General features: G+C 43.8%; 3 protein-coding genes across 3 annotated transcripts; 1 reads left to right on the top strand and 2 right to left on the bottom strand.

The window, feature by feature from the left end:
* Positions 1–1,276: 1,276 nt before the first annotated feature.
* Positions 1,277–5,505, bottom strand: atp6v1d (ATPase H+ transporting V1 subunit D). Its single transcript, XM_067241470.1, has 9 exons — positions 5,333–5,505; positions 4,682–4,799; positions 4,506–4,585; positions 4,357–4,424; positions 4,224–4,268; positions 3,019–3,122; positions 2,850–2,916; positions 2,645–2,723; positions 1,277–2,072 (listed from the first exon to the last, which is right to left on the bottom strand). Exons 1-9 carry the CDS (start codon positions 5,371–5,373, stop codon positions 1,928–1,930), a joined length of 747 nt encoding a protein of 248 aa, XP_067097571.1. The 5' UTR covers positions 5,374–5,505; the 3' UTR covers positions 1,277–1,927.
* Positions 5,506–5,720: 215 nt separating this feature from the next.
* On the top strand, positions 5,721–9,275 carry eif2s1b (eukaryotic translation initiation factor 2, subunit 1 alpha b). The gene is made up of 8 exons (XM_067241525.1): positions 5,721–5,859; positions 6,336–6,578; positions 6,677–6,756; positions 6,866–7,017; positions 7,284–7,390; positions 7,521–7,618; positions 7,860–8,003; positions 8,635–9,275. The coding sequence occupies exons 2-8, from the start codon at positions 6,338–6,340 to the stop codon at positions 8,758–8,760; spliced, it is 948 nt and encodes a 315-aa protein (XP_067097626.1). The 5' UTR covers positions 5,721–5,859; positions 6,336–6,337; the 3' UTR covers positions 8,761–9,275.
* Positions 9,276–9,571: 296 nt separating this feature from the next.
* Positions 9,572–18,325, bottom strand: rbm25b (RNA binding motif protein 25b). The gene is made up of 17 exons (XM_067241406.1): positions 18,176–18,325; positions 17,534–17,627; positions 17,203–17,423; positions 17,060–17,117; positions 16,788–16,948; positions 16,517–16,699; positions 16,302–16,385; positions 13,689–13,939; positions 13,484–13,610; positions 12,724–12,813; positions 12,551–12,624; positions 12,270–12,420; positions 11,745–12,147; positions 11,286–11,584; positions 10,955–11,053; positions 10,650–10,697; positions 9,572–10,509 (listed from the first exon to the last, which is right to left on the bottom strand). Exons 2-17 carry the CDS (start codon positions 17,607–17,609, stop codon positions 10,417–10,419), a joined length of 2,418 nt encoding a protein of 805 aa, XP_067097507.1. The 5' UTR covers positions 17,610–17,627; positions 18,176–18,325; the 3' UTR covers positions 9,572–10,416.
* Between the last annotated feature and the right edge of the window lie 815 nt (positions 18,326–19,140).

Below are 19,140 nucleotides of genomic sequence, written 5' to 3'. Positions count from 1 at the left end.
CCAATACTAGCGACCGGTACTAGTATATTTTCATCCTACTCTTAACTAGTTATTTATAAATGTGTAATATTTATGTTTAGAATATTGGGTAAAGGTGTGCACTGTACCATTACATTTAATGTGCTATTGTGTGTAATATGCAAACCAGCCCAATGGACTGGAATAGTAGGTTCTCAACATTCCATTTCCTTCAACTATCAGCCTGATCGTCTATCAGTACAAACTGACATGACCTTGTGCTGGGCAATATACAGTATGATGCGATGTAACTATCTTAGGTTAGAGAAGAGAAGGTCACTGTCTCCTCTATACTGACTTTATGGTTGGCTGGGTACTTCTGTCAGATTCAGTATTATTGTATGTTATCTAAAGAATATTTGGACCTTCAAAATATCAGACCCCAAGACCTTGTGTAGAGATGGTCTAACAATAATATATAATATGTACAGTAGCCTTACTGTAATGTATGACGTACAGTGACTTGTGTGTATCACCTCTCAACAAAAAAAAATACTAACAGTTTTAGCATAGTGGAATGGCACTCAATGTTTGACTTCTTCATACGACCATCAATTTAAAAAAATGAACCACTTGTGAATTGTTTTCCCACAATGGTGTGTTAAGAGTTCATGTTTGATTTTTACAGTGCATGGTGATATATGATCAGCATTTGTCTGCCCTGCAACTTGAACTTGGATTCCTTATATTTTCCAAGTATCCATGCACAGTTACTGATTCTTAACAGTTCCTTGTAACTAATAACATAGGAGTTATATCTGCAGTAGCATTCTGGTGCGAAATGGATGGCATGTGACTGTAGTTATGCAGTTATTTTTACATTAGGTATATATATACATATATATACAAACTTTTGATATATATATATATATACCTGCCATGCAGCACAATGTATATATTTACATTTAGTCATTCAGCAGATGCTCTTATCCAGAGCGACTTACAGTAAGTACAGGGACATTCCCCCGAGGCAAGTAGGGTGGAGGACACAACGTGAAGGACACAACGTCATTTGACACGGCCAGGAGTCAAACCAGCGACCTTCTGATTACTAGCCCGATTCTCTAACCGCTCCTATATAGTATATATATTATTTATAAGGTATCCTTTTATTTACTTGTCACAAAGGCATTAAGCCAAATGTTTTTATGACTGCAATATTTTCAAAAGTATGTACAGAAAATGAAAATACGTTTTTGATGCATAGTTTGGACAAAACAAATTAGACCATACAAAAAAGCACAAAGAGACAACTGAGGAATATTCTCATACATTTTATTTGAATGAAGTGCCATTTGGATGGGGTAACACAATATCCTATGTGGCCAATAGACCTGCACACTGGGTGCTACAATATAATCACGATTGGGTGGTCACATCCCAGATTAATCTTGAGAAAAATCCTAAATCCATCTATATAGTCACTATTATGGGGCTGGTCTCCACAAAACACTTTCAGACTTGAGGGTGGAAAATGACAAACACCCGGCCACGACTGCAAAAAATGACAGCATGCAATGACAATTACGAGATAAAATGTGTCATAACATCTACTGTATGTAACTCCGTCAATTAAATGGAATGCACAGTATAGTTCACATCTTTAATGTATTGTATGTATATTATTTGCAAGGTCAACATGAGTGAACTGAAGCGTTTGCTGGTAACAGCAAAGTTTAATGTCATGACATCTGACATAGATCAATAAATCTGAACACTTATTTCCAACACTGAAACCATAAAAACATCACTGACAAGTACACACCAAAAATGTAATTGAAACAAATCGAATGCTTCGGTTTTCACAAGAAGACATCAACGTGACCAGAGAGGAACGGAATAAATAGGGTGGTGTGCAGAGCACGGTGACGGGAGATGGAGAAGGGATGGAGGAGGGCTGCAGGGCGCGTCACTCAAACAGCAGATCCTCGTCCGTCTCCTCTGTCAGCATGTTAGCGGGCTCGGCGATGGGGCCCAGGGCCGCCAGGCGGGCGGCAATCTCCTTCTCGGTCCTCTCCCTCAGCTGCTTCTTCTTCTCCTGAATTTTCTTGAGTCTGAGGTGGGATGAGCAACACAGTGATACTCAGCTTAGGGGAAACCAGAAGCAAGGAACGCCATTTTGGACAGAGGCAATATCACTTTTGTTTGTTTGGTAACGAGCGCAGAGGATAATAAAAGGCATGGCTAGTTTTTATTTATCGTTTCAGTTAGTGTTTCCCCTAGGTTTACAGCTTTTGGGGGGGTTAGGGTTAGGGAGGGGGGAGACCATGTAAAGACAGAAATGACATGTCGTCTTGTAAATAAGATAAATAACATAAGGACATTTAGTTTGTTTAATAAAAGAGCAAGCTATAGACATGTTTTATGGGAAAGGTAACCTTAAATGACTTATTTTGTGATCGGGCGCTATATAAATTAATTTAAAAAAATATATATTAACTTGACCTTCCAGGGGGGGCGGGGCACCCCCCTAATATAATGGTAGGGGAAACACTGAGTTATATTTATTATAACATAAACAATAAATATATTGTATGTTTTTACAACATTTTAGCGCAGTGGTTTATGAGGTGGAAGTAGCAGGTGGAGAGTTTGGGTAAGTAGGGAACATGGAATGCCTCCTCACCTGTAGAACTCCTCTCGTTCTCTCTCATCCAGCTCTGTGACGATGTAGGTGAGGGTGCGCTCGATCCTGGGAATGATCACTGGAGACGGACAGGACCACTCACTCAGTTTCTTAGTTACAGCAATCACTATTACAACGCTCGATATACTGTGCAACAGGTTTGGTATCATGTAGGTGGCAACATATCCCAACAGGCTGTACTCACCGTGCTCTATGGCATTTACACGACGGTTGGTGATCTTGATGGCCTCGTCCAGAGTGACAAATGATGTCTGTCAATTCGAAACAGGGAAATAATGAGCTTTGTGGCCCCCAGCTGCTTCCCAGACTTCATCCCTAAGTTAACGTCAAACATTGTTGGCAGTGCCCCCTACCTGTAAGGATGCCAACTCCACCAGCAGTTCAACAGCTTTGGCATAGTTCCTCTTCAGCCTGGAAACCTGCTCTCCTCCCCGGGCCAAACCAGTCAGCTCGTAACCTGACGGAGGGAGAATGGAGAAACCCCAAAGAATACTGTCAGCACAGGCCCACATTCTGACGACTACCGTATTTCTTCGAATAAACGCTGCAGCGTTTATTACACAAGGATCATTTTTGGTGCAGCGTTTATTCGAGGGCGGCGTTTAATTAGTAAGAGAGATTTAGAGAATTGCAGCTGCAGTGCCACCATAGACAAACAAAGAATAGACAGGGAGGTCAAACACAAAGCTTAGTATAAAATTGAAGCCGCGCGTGTCTACATTGTGTAGAAATCTGAAGCAGCATGCTGAAACGTTCTTACACTCCCAGCTTTCAACAGAAAGCTGTGCAGAAACTACTCACCAGCAGCAACAGCGAACTTGGGGTTAATGAAAGTCGAATTCGCTAGTGGTAAAGTCAGCTACCTCGCTATATTGTAGGCTACATGTAATTGTCGCAATTACATTATTATAATGTATAATTTGTTTTCAACCAATGTCATAATTTAGAATTATATAATTGCATTCGGTATTATTAAGTGACTTTATTTGGTAAGTGTAAGCCTGGAGTGCCTTTTGGGACGAGTGAGTGAGTGAGAGAGTCGACAAGCTAACAGCAGGCGAAGCACGGACAATTTAATGCTCCGATAAAAGTTTAAGGTTGTTATCGGATGTTAGCGATCTAAGGAAACTTCTATTCCCTTGTGTACAGCATGCAGCCAACGAGGTATGTTGTTTTGTGTCTGTATTTTACTTGGTGAACGTTATTTAAATGCTGCGCATGTAAATAACTATAGACCTTCGCATGTCATGTTCATATTAAGCTAATGTGGTCTTTATTTTATCGTTATACTGTGGGCTTATTTTTCACGGTGGATTTGGAGAAAAAGCTTCAAACCTGTAGCAAGAAAGCCACTTGTGTCTGCCAGTGCATCGGGGGAATTATAATACACTTGTGATTTACTTGTGTAATAACTACTGTGTTTTAATTCAAACAATTAAATAACCGTTTTCCTGATTTTTTTGGTGCGGCGTTTATTCGATGGCGGCGTTTAATCGGAGAAATACGGTAGGCTATATTATTAGCGAATTGTTCAGAGAGTAATTAGGATATTCCTTACTGTCTCCTCCTTCCTGGTAATGCTCAAACACAGGTAGAGTGACACCTGAGAGAGAAACACAAAGACACAAAGATTTGAGATTTAGAAGAGAAGCCCAGCATTTCTTCCTGACGATACTGTATTTGACACTCACCGGCCACGTTGTCTTTCTTGGCTCTGACCTTCACCTGGGCCTTGTTTACATTCTGGATGACAGTGGTGCTGTGAGGACACACATCACAAGGTTGAGATCGAGACATCCCAGAGAAAAAGACAAGGAACCACAAAGGTCTGTTCGCTCACCTAAAATCTCCAGCAGCAAACTTAGCCTCAGCCAAAGAAAAGGCAGCCTCCCTCATCACTTCTCCCATCAGAGTCTTGGTCTGGATGGATACAGAGATAGCATGAGTTGCATGAGGCATTAACAGAATATGTCTTTAAGGTAAAAACTTGCAGGTGAAAAGACGGTTCTGACAGACCTCAATAATCTTGCGAAGGATCTGACGGAAGCGCATGGATAAAGCGTCAGCTTTCTTCTTAAGGAGGTTGCGACCAGTCTGTGCCCCTTTCAGACGTGCCTTCATGATGGTCTGAACCCTAGAATAACAAAGAGGACAGCTCACATGTTAAAAAGGGTTGTGCAAACTGTACACAGAGGGAAATAACAATATCACAGGGTATGTTGCCTTATCGCCGTCCTCTACGACGCTGATGAGGCATTTTAGAAATCTCAGTCTGTCGCTGTGTGGAATAGGAAAACATCACATGACATTGTGTAATAGCATTTCCTCTTTTGGATTTTCATGTACACCAAGATCCTGCCTGTTAAAGTATTAGTATATTTTAAGTTCACAGAAAACAACTGACCGTAATGCAAAAAAATTATTACTTTGTTCCATGCAGATGGCTTGCTGGTCAATCATCTGAATAACTAAATGTGCTGACATCATGATGCAACTACTGCAATTTGAAGACTATTCACCAGCCGGGGACTGATGACTGTATAACAGAACGGATCATGGCAGATTTTAACTGTGCCACTGTCAGCAATAAGTAGATAAAAAGGTTAAAAGCCATGTATGCTGGATGTTGCAGTCGAGGTGGTTAGCCTTGGCTAGCTAGCTACTTACATTCTGGAGGGGAATACGTCGATCCTTTCTTTCCCTGACATCTTGTTCTAAAACACAACGCTCTACACTTAAATTCCGTTTCGAAATATGTGCGGCCAATGGATGTTAAAACGGATGACACCTATTCTTAAATGTAAGAACGACGGTAAACAGTCGTTCTTTTACATAGACGATCGTAGGACTAAGCTAGTGACGCGAAATTGCAACTAAGGGAGATCAGCTGGTTCCTAGTCATATGTCTTCATCCACTAACCCTAAAGTTGCCAGGTTCCTTCCAGATTTCTCCCAACGCTTCACGTCAAGATGTTGGGGTCAACCTGGCAACCACAGCAAACGCTATTGCGATTGCGCGTGTCAAAAAGGATCTGATCTCTTCCGGATCGAAAAAATAGCTGTAGCACTTCGATGAATTAGAAGTTCTAGCATTTGGACTCTTTTTATCTACAAATACATGTTAAACCAAGAAAGTTTGGAACATTTCAAATACATAATATTTCATTGCTTCGTTGTGTAACCATATGATACAGGTAAGATATGTATTTAAACCTAGAATAAAACATCTGTTTGCCGGGGTACTGGACAACAGATTCTAGCTAGTCAGGTAGCATGTGCCGCATGTGTGTGAAGTCAAGCTAACCATTGGGTCAGCTAATCAGCTTCCAACGCTGTGCAAGTTTACGTGGCTGCTACCTGAATTTACGTTTTCCGAATGGGCGAAATTGTGGAGCTAGTTTGGTTCGTGGCTGTATTTTGATGATGAAGTAATGCTAAATCTGATCAATTTAGTATTAGCTTGTGTTAGACATAATTGACATCTCTGGATTTAAAGAGACTGACAGCTTACTCTCAACCCAAACGCTACATCATAGACCTGTTTATCTTACCTCACTGACCCCGTTTCATGTATTGTTAAGTACGAGTTGATATATTTGTATCTAGATAATGACACGTTTTTCCCATCACCTGAATCATTTTCACCCTTGACCCATTGCTTCCTTCTCAGTGATGCCGGGGCTCAGTTGTAGGTTCTATCAGCACCGGTTCCCAGAAGTGGAGGATGTGGTGATGGTCAATGTGCGCTCCATCGCTGAGATGGGCGCCTATGTAAGCCTTTTGGAGTACAACAACATTGAGGGCATGATCCTCCTGAGTGAACTGTCGCGTCGACGCATCCGCTCCATCAACAAGCTCATCCGCATAGGTCGCAATGAGTGTGTGGTGGTCATCCGAGTGGACAAAGAGAAAGGTAAGCTCAGTCAGCCGGACTTTTCAGTCTGTCCGTTTAAAAGATAGTCCCTCGATAGTTGAATGAGTTGTATACTTTTTCATGTGTCTATCCTGCAGGATACATCGATTTATCAAAGAGAAGAGTTTCACCAGAGGAGGCCATCAAGTGTGAGGACAAATTCACCAAATCCAAAACTGTAAGTCACTCTTAGCTGCCCCTCACAATTTTCAGTGGTGGCTCTGTGCCAGAGAAAGCATGCTTCACGACCAGATGTAGACCAACTAAACTGAGTGGTGTTGCGGCAGGTGTACAGCATCCTGAGGCATGTGGCAGAGGTTCTGGAATACAGTAAAGATGAGCAGCTGGAGAGCCTCTTCCAGCGCACTGCCTGGGTCTTTGATGAAAAATACAAGCGGCCCGGATACGGCGCTTACGACGTCTTCAAACAGGCCGTGTCGTGAGTACTCCATCCTTTGTGTCTGTAGTTGGAGACTAAGCGAGGACAACGATATATTTCGTTTGAGGTTGAGGTTCCTCCATGTAGGCTGAGGCATCGCGGCGGCCTGAGTTTGAGTCCGGTCCAGACCATCATCCCCTCTCTCCCCATATTTCCTGTCCTCTCCAAAAATATACACTATCTCTATCATAAATAATAAAGGGAGAAATGGCACCAAAAATATATATCTGAGGTGTTCTGTGTCGTCTCCGTGTCCTCCCATTCAGGGACCCTGCCATCCTGGACGGCCTCGACCTGACGGAGGAGGAAAGAAACGTACTCATTGACAACATCAACAGGCGACTCACGCCACAAGCCGTCAAAATCCGAGCAGGTAGCCCACCGCTATACGGGAGAAGGATTTGGAAACATGAATGTCAGGCTCAACTTATTTTAGAGATGGGGGTTGTGGAATATAATGAATGTTCCTTTCAGCTATAAGAATGTTCATCCTCTGCATGTAGATATTGAGGTGGCCTGCTACGGGTATGAGGGCATCGACGCAGTGAAGGAAGCACTGAGGGCAGGTCTGAGCTGCTCTACTGAAGTCATGCCCATCAAGGTATGTGGCACCCACATGCCAGTCCTGTTTAAACGGTCCAGAAATACTCCCTCTCTTAAATTCTCTTTGATTAGTCAAAAAAAATATGTGCAAACACTTGTATGGCTTGAAATGTCTCATTTGGGAGAAAAGGTCGCAGAATTGGATCAAGTGTCTTTATCGTTCATATGTGACATGTTGGTGCTCCTTTGCGAGGTTTGCGATGGGCCACACAAAATGAAAATGTGTGCGTTCTTCCTAGATTAACCTAATTGCCCCCCCACGATACGTGATGACCACAACCACTCTGGAGCGTACAGAGGGCCTGTCTGTCCTCAACCAGGCCATGGCTGCCATCAAGGAGAGGATTGAGGAGAAGCGGGGCGTGTTCAACATCCAGATGGAGGTAAAGGAGACAGGGGAGCAGGAAGAGATCTCCGTTGTTGTCATCATATAATGTCAGTGTTTCCCCTAGGTTTACAGGGTTTTCTTTGGGGGGTGGGGCGGGGGGGGGGTGGGGGGGTGGAGAGACATGGTCGCCCGACCATGTAGAGACAGAAATGACATGCCGTCGTGTAAATAAGATAAATAACATAAGGCCATTTAGTTTGTTTAATAAAAGACCAAGCTATAGACCTGTTTTATAGGAAAGGTAACCTTAAATTACTTATTTTGTGATCTGGCGCTATATAAAAACAAAACAAAATTAACGTGACCTTCCAGGGGGGGCGGGGGGTGCACAATTAAAATTCAGAGGTCCATTGGCTAACATTTTCTGTGGGGGTTGCTGATTGGCTGGTAGGTGGCATTTAACTCTGTATAACTCGAGACAGCTATCTACTCGGCAGAAATGTGTGAATTGAAAATAACGGTTTTTATGAGAAACGTATCAAGGTCAACCTTCACTCAGTCCATACACGGACCGAGGTCCGCCAATTATGCACCCATTCTACAGTCAAGGTTTTCCTCCTGGTTTTTCCGAGAGATGAGCTCAGGATCTCTCTGTGTGTGTGTGTGCATTTGGTCTTTTTCTTCAGCCTAAGGTGGTGACGGACACTGATGAGACAGAGCTGGCGCGCCAGCTGGAGAGGCTAGAGAGGGAGAACGCCGAGGTGGACGGAGACGATGATGCCGAGGAGATGGAGGCCAAAGTAGAAGATTAGAGCCCCAGAAGAGGCTGGCTGGGAGATGAGAGAGAGGAGAGAGATGGACAGACAGACCTGGCCATAGTAGCCCATTCCCAACAGATGTTAATTTACATCATATTGCAACATTAAACAAAGTGTCCCATGTCAGTTAGAATAGAGCAAACACAGGATGGTTTACTGACTTAATTGAAATTAAACCACTTATAACATTTCATGTTTACCACCATTTTGACCACAAAGAATACAAATTTGGATAAATTATACCCTTTTATGCATAGAAAAGTTAACAAACAGTGGCCTTCACTTTCTTGCTAACAAGCCCTGGTGTCTTCAGTGTCCATGGCGCTTCATCTCTCGATGGTCACAGGAAGTGAGACAGACGGCAAAAGTTCATGTCTGCAATACTGGCTGGCTGTGGGTGATTGTTTTGTGCTAGTCCTCCTACAGTTGGGGATTTTTACTGGCAGGATGGATTTTGCTTTTGTTTAGCTCATAAGACATTAATAAAGTTCTGGAAGTTTTGATCTCAATGTGTCTTGGCAGTGCAACAATTTAAACATTCATTGATAGTCGAAAGATTTACTTTATCACTGACTTTCTTCCGGCTGTGTTTCCCCCCAGGTTGAGTTGCCAGTTGTGTATTAGACAGTGGCTTCACCTTGACAGAGCAGGTAGTCTACCACCACCCTCCATTTACATATTCAGATTGACTCTTAGAATACCCTCTTTATAGCTCAAGTGGCTCTGTAGTGTTTTGGGTTAAATGAATCCATTTTGCACCAACAGTTCTGAAAGAAGTGTGGAAGCAATGCAGAGACAAGTACTAAAAATATTGCTTTATTTCAAAACACATTTCCACCAGTACAAAACAAATGCTGACATTTTTAAGCACAATCTATATCCATTCATTTTGTCTGAATCGGTATGTATTAGTTGTGCTTATCTCTACATCTGGGGTCATGTTCAGGAGGCACCAAAGAAAAATGTGACAATACAAGAAATTGGAAAAGATCCAAATTGGTCAGAAATGTGTCAGTGTTGCAGAATTGTTTTGCAGAGTTCTAGCTGGGGTCCAACAAAGCCGAATAGCACAACAAATAAAGTCAAAACAGCATGTCATGCTCCTTCACAAACATAATTGATAGAATAGCCAAAGCAGTTTGTGAAACAGTAACAATCCTACACTACGCAAGTAAATTTAAGCAATTCAGGTCCTGCATCTCTTTACATGCGGATAACATACAAAATAGCATCTACTTTACATTTGGTTCTTTAAAAAAATGCTGGAGATTGCAACCGGTAGAACGTATTTGTAGGCAAAGATCTATTCAACCATTACTTTCCATATGTGCGAACTGCACTGTCCCTCAACCCAGCCAAAAGAATGCCAGTTCAAAGTGGTGATTCCCATGGGGTCTTGCATAAGTGCCTCATCAGGGAAACGGACACGAGCATGAAGTACAAACACAATAACACACTGCTAAAAGGCCATTAGCTTTAACAGTATGACATGATGTATCTGAAGAGTAGGATGACAGCGGCTCAGATGCCTAGTCTTGCAGGAGAGAAGAGGACTGGTGAGGTCGAACACAGAACAGCCAATAAGGGCTGCATGACATGAGACATTTACAAGCACTAAAAGAAAATGGATCTTGGTTCAGTGCTTTAGGTTCATTTCGCCAATCCAATTTTCTTTGCTTCGGTCTCATAGATCAACAACCTCCACATCTTCACAATGAAGACCTCAGCTTCTTCATCAAGCACCTGTAGGTGGAAAAATCACATCTGAATTGGGGTTGCGTGCCACGGTGTCTCTGTCATTATCATTCTTGTTATCACAACCAAATATCCAGTGTCATGTATTTACTTTGGAATGTGTGTACAGTTGCAACAGAGATACTCACCATAGCAACATCGTCCAAGATACCCTGTGGTGTGCCGTGAGCCATCACCTAAGGAAGGAGAGGTCCACACATCAGACACACTCATTCTGAACACAAACAAGTTTGTTTTTTTACTCTCCATGTCTATTCTGTGTGAGTACATTGAGAGCACAGTGTAAACTGAAGCCAAATTCCTTTTGTGTACATACTTGGTCAATAAAATCTGATCCTCGGAATGTCCACATGTAGACATGTGCACCAAGTTTCAAGATTAAAACACTCATCTCATTTGAACTTATTTCCAATTGCTCACTGTGTGAAGGTACCTTGGAACAGACAAAGTCTACTAAGGTTGCCTCCTCCTCTCCGATGTACTCTATGATCTTTTTATTGATCCACGGCCGGATACGTCGCTCCATTAGGTTCTGAAAGACAGCACATCCACAACGTTGAAATACCATTCATCACATCATCATTTCACGAGGGTTTCATTAACATCCCAAAAACTAGGGTAATCGAAGCAAACGAACATGCAGTACATTTATAGACGCAGCTAACATTGGCATGTCGCTAAAGGGTTTTCCAGCCTTTTAGAAACACCACAGAAGTCAACACTGTTGTTGTCATCCCACACCCTCCATCATTCCATCCTCTCACCGTGTCCACCATGGACCAGTCCAGGGTGTAGGAGAACAGCTCAGGCTTGCCGGTGGGGATCTTCTCGATCAGGCTCTTGATGTGCCTGCGTTTCTCCTCTGTGTCGACGCCCTTGATGTTGGCCAGGCCGGCTCCGTCCACGCCCAGGCTCTTGTCGTCGTCGTCGTAGTTCAGGGGCACCAGCTTCCTCCGGCGCGGCTGCTCGTCAGCCTCCTCCTCGCCAAACTTGTTGAAGACGCTGTCGGCCGCCAGCCTCTTCCTCTTGGCAGCGTGGGGCTGGCTGGGGCTGGCCGTGGAGCCTGCAAGACGGAGGGGGGGGGGCGCTTTAGCTGGCACGTCAAACAGTGAATTTATAGTCATACATTGTGTCAAGGCTGTTTGAGGGGACAAAACCAAGTTTGTGTGTGTGTTTGTATGAGAAGGAGTTGTGTGTTGAAATCCAGATGAAACCAAACGTGCCTAGTTTGAGGCTGAGGCCGATCTTGGGGCGGATCTCCTCCAGGGGGGGGGCTTCTGAGGGCGAGTTCTCGTGGGGGATGATGATGCCGCATGGCGACTCGTCCCCGGGGGAGTTTGGCGTCACGTTCTCACTGGCTGACGAGACGGAGGGGGCCGCCGTGATCGGGCGCAGCGTGGGCTTGAGGCGGGGCTTGGCTTCCGGACGACTGGCCCCGTCCAAGCTCTCCTCCTCCGCATCATTTTCGGAGGGGGCTTGGCGAGCGTGCGCCTCACCGCGGTCTCTCTTGCGGTCGCGGTCTCCTCTCCTCTCGCGGTCCTCCCTGGGGGGCTTTGGTCTCTCTCTTTCCACCTCGGGCTCTGGCTTCACCAGGGCTCTGCTCAAACGCTCCGCCTCCTCCTCCATCTGGACCACACACACACACACGCGATGAGACCAGGGCAGTAGGACGTACTGGAAACACGATGTTGAAACACGATGAGAAACCATGAGCAAACGACCTTCAGACACCCCCCCCCAACACACACCCTGCGTAGCTCGGCGTCGGGGTCAGGGTGTCCCTCGGCCAGCAGCCTCTGCCTGATCTCCTCCAGCTCTTCCTTCTCTCTCTTTCTGTCCCGCTCGTCCATCTCAATCTCCTTTTCTCGGTCTCGCAGGCGCTTCTGCAGCGCGCTTCCCCTAGGGGTCATACAAGGAACTTCTCAGACAACCTTCACAGACCAGCAACTGGCTCGAACAAATTGTAAAGTTTGCTTCTTATCCTCTTTAAACAGAGCCAGTTTTTTTGTGGGCTGTTGTGAACCGTCACCTGTAATATTTGAGGTCGTCCCTGTCATCATCGTAGTCCTCCAGGAACTCTTTCAGCCGTTTGCCTTCTTTAGCCTGGTGGGAGAGGTCAAGCACAAGCACGTCACACACGGCTGAGAGGGATGGAGAGCAGGACAGGGAGAGGGCTGTGAGGAGAGCTGCACACGCTCCTACCATCTCTCGCCTGCGTTCTTCTTCTCTTTCAGAGTCCTTGGAGTAGTCCCTGGCCTTCTTCCTCTCTCTGATCTCCCAGTTCTTCAGGCGCTTAGAAAGCAGAAGCACAGTGACAGGATGTCAGGGACAGACACAGTCAAGGAACACTGCATTTCTACCACACTGATCCAAACAAGCCAAAACAAACAGCCTCAGTTCTTCATTATTAAGTCTTGAATTGGTGTGTCCACCAATGTGTATGTGTACAGTGCTGGAAATCTAGAACAATTATATGCTTGGATATGCATATATCCCAAGACTATAATACTATATTAAATAATGTGTTAAATAATTTGACTTTTTGGTTCATGACTACTCAAGACTCCCAATTAAGTTCAGCATTGGGAGAAGTTATATGTATTTTCTTTACTATGAAAAAAGTATTTTGTAAAACAGACTAGTTGTAATTAGTTGTCTTGTCAAAAAATTATTATAATAATACACTGAGTTACGAAACTACTTCCGGTTTCTATCCGAAACAAGATGGGGTTTTTTGTTTAGTTTTTTACTTATCAGCTACAGTACAATTCACACTGTAGGGCACATTTCTTTAAATGAAACATTTGTAATTAGTGAACTTTGTTATGTCTTTTGGCAATTTACAGCCAACTGCCAAAGATGACACAACATTGGGAAATTCTTTGCCTCTGCCCTGTTTGATTCTGAGGGGCAACCTCTTAATGTTGAGGCAATTTCAGTTGTGTGTTCTTCAGACACATACCTCTTGGTAGGCTGCCTCCTTGTCTCTGAGCCTTCTCTCCAATCTCCTGCGTTCATACACCTCCTCCTCATCCTCCTCCCGCTCCCTCTTCTTCTCCTTGTCTCGGCTCTTGTCTCGGCTCTTCTCTCTGTGGACAACACTGTGCATTGGTCTCCTAGTCCAGCTCTAGACTGTGCTCCTTCTGAAGCTGCTCTGCTGGCCTTACCTGGACCTGCTGCGGTCTGCGCTCCTCTCAGGGCTCCTCTCCCTTTCCCACTCTCTCTCCCGGGGAGGCCTCTCCTTCGGCCTTCGCTCTCTTTCCCGGTCGCGGTCCACGTCGCGCTCTTTCTCGCGCTCCTTCTCTCGTTCCCGGTCCCTGCGCTCCCGCTCCCGCTCCCTCTCCTTCTCCCGCTCCCTCCTCTCCCGCTCAAACTCCTGCCGCTCCTTCTCCTTCTTGTCCTTCTCCTCCTCGAGTTTCTGCAGAGAGAACACAGGATGTTCAGAGGTTGCTTCCAGGGCGGACGTGCTCTGCTCAGGAGCACACAGTAGAAGTAGTTTCCAGCCTCCGGAGGTACAAACACTAGCACATCTATACTGAAGTGCGTAGCTGGATAGTGGATAGGTTACCTGCAGTCTAAAAATAAAAACAGAAGAGCAAAACAAGGTGACGCTATGTATGATGACATAAGTAGCTTGATCAATCACGGATCAATGGCCATAAGGTGGAGTGCTTGATTTGCATGATTCTAAAGCGTCAAGCTGGGGAACTGGAAGGCACCGTTACAGAGGCACTGGAAACCACTTTGTCATAGTCACAGACATCCGACGGCATGTCAAACATCAGGCATTCAAAACCAGAAAAAAGGCATCGTAAAAGAAGGCTTTTTTCCCATCCTCCTTTACAAGTAAGAGAAACAAAGGTCCATCCTTGTTGAACTAGTTGGATGTGACTTACAGGTGTCGGAGCTAGGGTTTCAGTCGCTGCCCCTAGAGCCCTACAAAGTTACGCCTGGGAGGGAAAGCAGGTGAAACGGTTCACAGGGGAAATGTTACGGATGTCCGTCTTACTCAAGCACAGTCAAACACAACCCTGTCCTCTACAACCTTGATTCAACATCCTAAAAACTGAGAAGTTGGGAAACATTCCAGAGCTTTTTCCTTTTTTTACATTTCTGTACAGTTAAATGATTAATTTGAGAAGCTTTCTTACCCCTGCAGTGGTCTTCAGTGATCCATGTTGTCGCCACACAACTGTCTCATGACACTATACCCAATGGCTCTTCTTGCTCAATTTTGAGTTACGTTTACATGACAGATGGGTCATTTAGCACTGATGCAGAGAGGCTCATTTTCATCTTCATGTTTTGTGAGGAGCAAACATAAGTCTATGAGCACACAGAGGCCGTGGCCTTTACTACTGTGGTGTTGCTAGTCCAAATGGACTGCAAAAGATTCCGAAGTGCCATGGGTTTAGTGTCACTGTTTACAATCAGCTATCAAGAACAAACAAGGAGGACTTGCAGGGATAGAACAAGGAGAGGTATGACCTGGACAGGAAAGAGGGGAGGGATATGGACATCTACTGTCTCCTGTTCCTAATGGAGCAATGTGCTTGCCTGATGTGGCTGAGTTGAGTATCTGTAATTCAGTCTAAACTTACCCTTCTGTGGTTTTCCACTGATAAAAGTATTGCACTAACATGGTGTTTAGAAATAAGCTTGTTATTTTTATACTGACATATATTTTTTTTTATCCCTTCAACAACATGCTGAGCACGGACAAGAGGGTGGGAGAATGGAAAAAAGAAAGATGAAGGTATAACATACAGAACGGGAGGGCTGGACACACTAAACAAGACTGTAAGCAAGAGGTAGGTAGCAGGGAAGACAGCAACAAACCAAGCCTGACAGAGGAAGAGCACACATCTTGGGGAGTAACTTACCTTGTTAGTCTTCAGGTCACTTGTGTCTGCTGTGAAAAGGCACCCCCCCCCCCTCCTGGTACAACATACAGTGAGCTACAGTCCAAATCCCTGCTGTGGTTATTCACTGACTCAGTGCTTAGACACACACACACACAATTAAACATCAACATTGTTTACAGAGGACTTGCACAAGTTCACTAGGCTCTCAGGATTCAACATAATCAATACCCATGTTCAGTACCTGCACTGAAACATTGGCTGGTGTGTTGGCTGGGTGCAGAAAGATGGCCCTACGTTCCCAGCCGCTGTGTGCCTGTGGGCCTGTACAGTTGCCCCTGTGCAAGTCCTCAAGAGGGGGGTGCCCAGTATATGTACAAAGTAAATGGAAGCTCATACTTACATCCTATCCTCGCAACTTTTTCCCAAAGTTCTGAGATTCATCTTGCTTTAGTCACCATATGATCTCTATCATAATGGTTGGGTTTAATGAATAGATTAGGTTTGAGGTAACTGTACATCGTCTCCATGCATTTTTGTGTGTGACGAATGAGTTCTGGATCTATATGATCGCATCTAGATTTAGGTCATTAATTGACCTGAAATTGAACTATAACATCCATCACATAAGTCAAATTAAGGTTGAAAAAGGTGACATTGTTATAATTTGGGTTACTTGTTTTGGAACAGATCTTGAAATTATGACGTACAGATCAATATATTTCCCAATTAAATGTTCTGAGCTCTCCAGTAAGACCAATTTGGAGCACAGTATGCATATTTATGGATAGTGGAACACAAATATCTGGTGTTAATGTCCATTACCACTACATGTATAAACTGAAATAAGTGAACTACATATGTGCAGCTTCTCTTCAAAACCTGCAATGTGAGCGTGAGATTAATTAGATACTGTACCTTGTGTGTGTCACGGAATTTACTGATCTCTCTGGAAATCAGGTCTCTCTTGTCTTCCTCCATGTCAATTGCATTGATATCCTCCTAAAAAGAAAAACAATTGTATTTTGAATATTGAAGTGTGCCAAATACCACACGGTCAATACATTAAGCGAAAAACCTTTTTTTATAATTTTTTTTGAGTGAACGAAATAGGAAAGGTGGTTTTCGATTACCTCTCCTTTTTTCTCTTTCTTTTTCTTGCGCCGATGAGAGTCATCGTCCAGTGATGCAGCATTGAGCTCACTGGCAAACTCTCGAATCAGCCCATCAATGGCACCCTTGACAATCTGGTCCCGCTTCTTAATATCTTCATCCAGCTCCTCCTCTTCCTCATTGCCTCCATCTTCAACCTTTTCCTTTTTTTTCCACAAAGCACAATAAAACAACCATCAGCGTCACTTCTCTGAACTAGAAGTTCATTTATATCTGCGCTCCACAACCCACCCCATTAGTGCTCTTCTTCTTGGCCTTCCAATCGTCCAGCTGAGCCTTGGTCTTGGCGTCCACCTTCACCAGCAGCTTCTTCTCCCCGATCTGTAGCTCGTGAAGCAACCGCAACGCTCGCAGAGTGGATTCTGGCTCCTTGTACTCGCAAAACCCAAATGCTTAGAGCACAGACAGAAAGAATGCCAATTCAGCAAAATACTGATTTATCTTTGCAGCTTAAGAAAAAACATTTGAACTTGTAGTAACGTGTGGTGGATTTTTTTTTTTACCTTGAAGTTTTCCAGAGGCTCCTTGGACTCTCTTCCAGCTAAGAACGAGGCCACATTTCTAGGAAGGTAAATGTAGTTTAAGTGTACTGCTTGGAGTGTGCATAAAGAAGACCCAACGGTTTGCACACGTTCCTCATCCTTACCGCCAGGAGTTGTCTAATCAGCATATCCGAGGCCTTCTCTGATATGTTCCCCACAAAGACGGTGGTGGTGGGGCCGTTGCTCTCCACACTCTCCTTGGCTCGCAATGGGGGGGCCTCCTTCCTGGGCACAGGTGGCTTACTGACCACTGACACTGAGGTTGGCATCAGGACAGCGGGTGCAGGGGTCATGATGCCCATGTGCAATGGGATCATAGGGGCTCCTGGACAAGGGCAAATAGGGAAACGTTTCACAGATAGTTGGATACAGATCTGATCTGTTTTATTGTCAATGTAGTAGCTAAGCAACGATGACTTGAGACTGATATCTCACCGGAAGGGTAACCAAATTGGGGGGGAGGAATTCCAGGTGGTAGTAGGGGTCGATTCAGGTGAGGTGGAAACGACATCTTGACAGTATCAACCACCTGGGGGAGGCACGAGATTCGAGCAGACTTGTGATTAATATACATATTAGTTACCATAAATAGTGTTCCCCTTGTCTCTACGTAGCAAATATACCTATGGGCAAAAACTAGTCAGCTGATGATACGTTTGCTGACCACCTTGACATCCTGCGGCCCATTATGAAAATGGGCTAATAGCTATAAAGAAATGTGTTAAAATATATTTAATAAACCAAGATTTAGTAATCCTGTATTAAATGAATGGCTGGCCAAAGCTAGCTAACTATCAGATATAGACTATACTTTTGTGGCTGTATATTGTAGAAATCATGGAAAGTTACAGTACTAGCTAGCCTTTGCTAACGCGGCTGAGATTAAAAAAAAAAAAAAAAAAACTGTGGCTAACGTTAGCTAGCATATGCTGGCTTGTAGATGGGCAATATTTTAGGCTAACGTTAGGCTAACGTTAAGTGCTAATTTAACGTGAATTGCGCAAATTCGCACTAGCTAGAAGTGCATATATCGTCGATAGCTAGCTAAATAAACTCGCTAGGTACAAAGTTACTTACCCGGCCAAGTAGTCAGCTAAAGCCCGTTTTGAGATATCCTTTAGTTTGAAGCTACTATAGTAGCTATCTCAGCAAGCTAACATTGGGATACGCGTTAGTTGATGGTTTCCTCAAATACCTTACTTAGGCTAGCTACTAGCTAGCATAGCTGATTATGATGACCGTCAGACAAGATTCGCATTGCATCATGGGCCCGGTACTGTAGTCCTGTAGAGCCAAACGTTTCTGTTTCGAGAGCAGTGTGATTCATTTTTAAAGTAGCCTACACACACGTATAATGTGTGTAATATCATAAATAAAAGTAATTATGACACCAAGTATCTTGTCCATCGATCTATTTTTGAAAAGTAAAGCACATTTGTAATTACTCCCAGCCCTATGAGTTTTAGAAACATTTTCTAAAACGTGTAGAATCGGGACGGACTGTTTTCAAAAGTGAAATGTGAAAATACAGTCCATCCCGATTCTACTAGTAGGCTAAATTAAAGTAGTACTAGTTAATTAAGATGTGACTACCTGTAACTATATGCTTGTCAACAGGCGCATGTAGAGAGTTTACATTGATCATACAGGATCATCATCGGATTTGACAGGAGAGGACAAAAACCAAAAGTTGGGGAGCATTGCTGCACATTCGTGAAAATATAGAAAAACGTAATCGTAAACAATAAGCATTAAACGCATTCAATGAAACTCTCACATTCTGCATTTGTTATTTTATTGTCATGGCTATGCCAAATATCATTGCTGTTGAGACATTCGTGCAAATAAAGAAAAGGGTAATCCTAAACAATAAGCATTAAACGCATTCAATGAAACTCTCACATTCTGCATTTGTTTGTTTTATTGTCTAGGCTATGCCAGATATCACCGAATTTAACTCGCTACACTTTATTGTCTGAAGGGTAACGGGTTACCATAGTATTTAAAGCGACTCCTGCACCTAAAGACAGCTGTAGCGCGAG

This window comes from Osmerus mordax, chromosome 8, assembly GCF_038355195.1.
Source record: "Osmerus mordax isolate fOsmMor3 chromosome 8, fOsmMor3.pri, whole genome shotgun sequence".
NCBI lineage: Eukaryota > Metazoa > Chordata > Actinopteri > Osmeriformes > Osmeridae > Osmerus > Osmerus mordax.
The sequence above is the reverse complement of the archived record's forward strand: the minus strand, read 5'-3'. Positions and strand labels throughout refer to the sequence as shown.

Bases quoted from the DNA above. Each gene is read 5' to 3' on its own strand.
- rbm25b (XM_067241406.1), bottom strand. From the start codon at position 17,609: ATGTCGTTTCCACCTCACCTGAATCGACCCCTACTACCACCTGGAATT. The intron at 12,148-12,269 runs GTGTGTGTTGGG...TGTGTGGTCCAG, and splicing joins CCGACGCCGAGCTACGCAGG to ATGGAGGAGGAGGCGGAGCG. The intron at 10,510-10,649 runs GTGAGTATCTCT...TTCCACCTACAG, and splicing joins TCTTGGACGATGTTGCTATG to GTGCTTGATGAAGAAGCTGA.
- eif2s1b (XM_067241525.1), top strand. From the start codon at position 6,338: ATGCCGGGGCTCAGTTGTAGGTTCTATCAGCACCGGTTCCCAGAAGTG. The intron at 7,018-7,283 runs GTGAGTACTCCA...CCTCCCATTCAG, and splicing joins GTCTTCAAACAGGCCGTGTC to GGACCCTGCCATCCTGGACG. The intron at 7,619-7,859 runs GTATGTGGCACC...CGTTCTTCCTAG, and splicing joins CTGAAGTCATGCCCATCAAG to ATTAACCTAATTGCCCCCCC.
- atp6v1d (XM_067241470.1), bottom strand. From the start codon at position 5,373: ATGTCAGGGAAAGAAAGGATCGACGTATTCCCCTCCAGAAT. The intron at 4,586-4,681 runs GTCTGTCAGAAC...GTATCCATCCAG, and splicing joins TCCTTCGCAAGATTATTGAG to ACCAAGACTCTGATGGGAGA. The intron at 2,073-2,644 runs GTGAGGAGGCAT...ATCCCACCTCAG, and splicing joins GAACGAGAGGAGTTCTACAG to ACTCAAGAAAATTCAGGAGA.